This window comes from Schistocerca cancellata, chromosome 1, assembly GCF_023864275.1.
Source record: "Schistocerca cancellata isolate TAMUIC-IGC-003103 chromosome 1, iqSchCanc2.1, whole genome shotgun sequence".
Lineage (NCBI taxonomy): Eukaryota > Metazoa > Arthropoda > Insecta > Orthoptera > Acrididae > Schistocerca > Schistocerca cancellata.
This window is the reverse complement of record NC_064626.1, coordinates 376,652,391-376,656,404: the sequence shown is the minus strand read 5'-3', so window position 1 is coordinate 376,656,404 and position 4,014 is coordinate 376,652,391. Positions and strand designations below refer to the sequence as shown.

General features: G+C 43.1%; 1 protein-coding gene across 1 annotated transcript; it reads right to left on the bottom strand.

The window, feature by feature from the left end:
- Window positions 1-342: 342 nt before the first annotated feature.
- On the bottom strand, window positions 343-826 carry LOC126177080 (zinc finger HIT domain-containing protein 3-like). Its single transcript, XM_049924360.1, has 2 exons — window positions 712-826; window positions 343-623 (listed from the first exon to the last, which is right to left on the bottom strand). Exons 1-2 carry the CDS (start codon window positions 824-826, stop codon window positions 343-345), a joined length of 396 nt encoding a protein of 131 aa, XP_049780317.1.
- Between the last annotated feature and the right edge of the window lie 3,188 nt (window positions 827-4,014).

The window sequence follows — 4,014 nt, the reverse complement described above, 5'->3', positions numbered from 1 at the left end:
AGACCTACGCCGGCTACGGAGGACACGAAGGTTTTCGACAATTGGATTCCATACAAACATCCGGCACTTCACCCGAAATTTTGTGTAACAAGTTCTTTTCTTCTTATTATTGTATTCCTGGTACTGTCGACGAGAGGATATGTTTTGTTCACTGGAAATTTAAGCAACTGTAACATGAATATCATGCCATAGTCAATACATTTCTTCTACTACTAAAACGAAGCATTTTTGATGCTAAACAAATTTACAAAATGATGTTCAAGGCAAAATAATCACATCACAACAATCTTACATAAATAATATTTTTCATATGTGCAAGAATATTTTTACATAAATACAATCTCAAGGAAAGAACTTAATGCAGTGCATACAACTGTTACGTGGAGAAAAGACATTCCGAGTATACAAATAGATTTTTCTTTCTGTTGGAGGCTCAACAATTTTCAGGCAAATGTCAGCAAATTCGACAAACATACGTTCGATCATTGCTGCCAGAATTGCTTGTGAAGGATGTTTAAATTTATCAGTTGCTATTAACATCTCTTTCAATTCGTGGTATTTTAAAACATCTTTAAGTTCATCTGACTCCGGTAATGCTTGTAACTTCTCCAAAGCAACATCATCTTCCGATGTGGATTCAGAATTTTCTTCTGTTCAACTTACCAAATTAAGGCGGCGCTGTAACTGTATGTCTGTATGTTACAGGCTTACATGTTGTTAAAGATTTGTGATTCTTCCTGCAGTCAAGAGAACAATAAGAAATCAGACAATCCAGACACTTATATTTCGATTTTCCAAGCTCGCATACGTTGCAAACAATTGTCATATGTCAAGCCTTACACTTCACACCGCTCAGATGCCGATGAGGACAGTTTAAGATGTGCCCCGTAATCAGTATTTCCTCCTACTGTTACGGAGTCAAGTAAATTCGTAAAGGAATTGGCCTGGTTCATATGCTACGTCTCTGTCAGAACGCACAAAAAATTAGGTTTCGACCGGGTGCATCCGGAAGACCTTACATAAGATCTCTCGTCACTTTGCGACGCACTGCCACCACGTGACTGCGTACTCAAAACGTCATTTAGGTCATTCCGGAAATCCGCAATTTTGTGTGCAAAGAGCAGACACGAGGAGGAAGCAAGAGACACCTGTGCAGGATTGCCCAGCGCTCATATGTGTAGCGCCTTTGAATGCTGGGTTATTGCAGTGGCGCCTTTGGAGCCCTGGGCTGCGGCGCGCCTTCCCATTTACCACCTGCTTCCTGCTGGCTGCTGTAGGCAGGAAATAGCGCCCCGACAATGAGGCCGCCCACGCGCATGCAGATTTCTCGGCGGCGCCCCCCCCCCCTCCCCCTCCCGCACCCATTCCCCAATCCTCATGCCTCCTTTCGTTCCGCCGACTTCATTCAGCTTCCTTTCCTCTGCCGTTTATAAATATCGTTCCTCGCATTCTGCTCCAAATATCACGCTGCGTCTTGCGTCACAATTTCAACTAGAGGTCTTTCCAAATTAGGCCATTTCTGCCACAAAGAGAAGTTACGCTCTCGCATACACCAAGCAGGCCTTGATACTTTTATTTTATACTGTCATTATTCTTCGTTCGTCGTTTCTTTGCTGCATCAGTGCACACGCATTTAAAAAGACTGTGCGATCGTAAACTGGGTGACGTAAATTGTAGTCACAAGAGTATTCCTTTCTATTTTTTTATTTTTTCTTCGATGATTGTATTAGCGACAGGATCCGTCAATGCTGAGGAATCACATGCAATTCTAAATCGATCACGCGACTCTGGTGGTGGGCGTTATGATAAATTGTTTGTGAGTTGCTAGGGAAACCTAAACGATTTATGTCGGTAGTGAGTTGGGATGTCTGCTGTAGACGTTTCTTCGGGCGATTGACTCAATTGGAAGAATCTAATTCCACGCTTATGGAATGTAGAAAATTGTTTGAGTTTTTGAGGGAAATATGGACTAATACCGGATGACGAAAGGAGGCACGGTGTAGACTGCGGTGGGTCGAAGTCTACAAAAGTTCATAAAAAGAGTTCTGATAGTGAAAGAGCTTTACAAATTAACTGTGTAAACTGTGCTAAACGAACGACTATCAGGCAGAATACATGGTTTGGGTATTCCAAATTATCGATCCAGATCTGCATAATTCTTGTATCTTGCTGGGTTAGGGACCACACCCTGCAAGAAACAGCATCTAAAAACGACTTATCTACTAACACAGTGTGCGTCGATTTCGGGTTTTGCAGAGAAGTGTGTTAAGTAACAGTGACGAACGACAGTGCACCAATCAGCGGAGCAAATAAAGTTGCTGAAGTGGACGAGTTGCACATAGCAAGAAGAAAAACCCACGGAGGACGACCTTTAAAGAATGAAATCCAACATATTTGGGTATTCAGTGGTATAGAACGACAGACCCGGAAGTGCTTTGTGGTAAGAGTGTTCTCCGGAGGCAAGGGAACTCTAGTCGGTTTGATAAAGCACTTTATACTGCCTCATAAAAAAAGTGATTACAGACGGCTTTCAGTCCTACAAGACACTGAAAGTAGAAGGAATCAACAAGGAATTCGTGAATCATTCTGTAGAGTTCGTGTCTTCCGATGATCCCAGCGTGCACACGCAGAACGTCGAGCGGCTGTGGAAATGAGTGAAATCTTCCGTTACAAGAGAAGGGCGCCAAGAAAAAAGAAACCAACTCTACTTCTCTCAGTGTCTGTATTTCCGTAACATGCAGTTGCAAGGAAAAGTTGACGCATGTGACACTCTACCCATATTTTTGCATGACATTGTCAAGAGTCTACTCAGCTTACGTCGAAAATGGAATGCTTCCCGAAGCATACACATCAAGTGGACTTTATAATGACGACAACGTCGACGACGAGCAAAGTAAGTCGTTTCCTTTGTAATTACGAGTACTTTAGTCAACGCTCTTCTCTTGTCGTTGCTGTAGTGACCACTGTAAGTATGCTCATAACGCCACCACAACCGCGCGATTGATTTAGAATCCCACGTTCGATACCTATCGTTTGGAACCCGCGGCTTCGACAGACAAACGTTCTTCACCTTTTTGTTCAGGGGTCGCAAATTACTATCGCCACACTAGTATTAGGTTAATTCGAGCTTAACTAGCCTGTGAGGATAGCAATGATGTTTCGATGTGAATTAATTTTGACTATAATCTGATTCGCGATTTTATGAAAGTTGTGAAGTCGGACCAGAGATACAATATGTACAGTAATGGTGCCTCAGTATGGAGGTATTGTCCATAATTTTTGCTGCATGTAATGGCAATTAATTCAGAAGCTAGTAATTTTTGCCAATATTGAACTTTTCGTTGCAAAGGAGCCTTTTGTGCCAGGTCTGAACGATACTTCGCGCATGAAAACACTATGCAGGCGCCAGAGATGCGGTTCTGGCCCGTGGAAGAAGTCAGTGTTTGCCATCCTAACATCACATAGGAATTTGACCAAAACGACGTAAATGAGCATAGTCAGATTGGCCACGAAAGGTAGAAGTATCTGTGCCATTGGCAGTTTTCTTCGAAACCCGAGTTTGTAAAAAACATCCACAGCAAGAGCTATGTCTCATTAACATCGAAGATCTTCTGACGTCAAGACGCGTTATCGGTGGCAGCTACAGTCCGTCTCAAGACGACATAATCCTACTGTTTATGTGACGCGTTGACATAGTGTAACTGGGTGCCACTCGAAAAGAAATTGCCGTTCAGTCAGAGGAACACTTATTCATCATACTGCCCCCTACTTGCGACTGTCGGATCGCCCTGAATTACGATGGCAATTCGTAGTTACGATCGCATCGGTAGCACTGACGCCTCCATGCCGCCATTAAAGTATCCTGCCACGTTGTCCTGCCACGTGCCATCATTACACAGAATCTCTATGTCCCTGTTGCCCTCAATTACCTCCTTCAGTTCTTCGATTTTTAAGTGTCCTCTAATTACTTATGGCTGTGGATTTTCATGGCTGAACGGGCGTTGGTTACTGGAT

Coding starts and splice junctions, on each gene's coding strand:
- LOC126177080 (XM_049924360.1), bottom strand. CDS start 826: ATGACAATTGTTTGCAACGTATGCGAGCTTGGAAAATCGAAATATAAG. Junction 624..711: donor TCACAAATCTTTAACAACAT/GTAAGCCTGTAA, acceptor CCACATCGGAAG/ATGATGTTGCTTTGGAGAAG.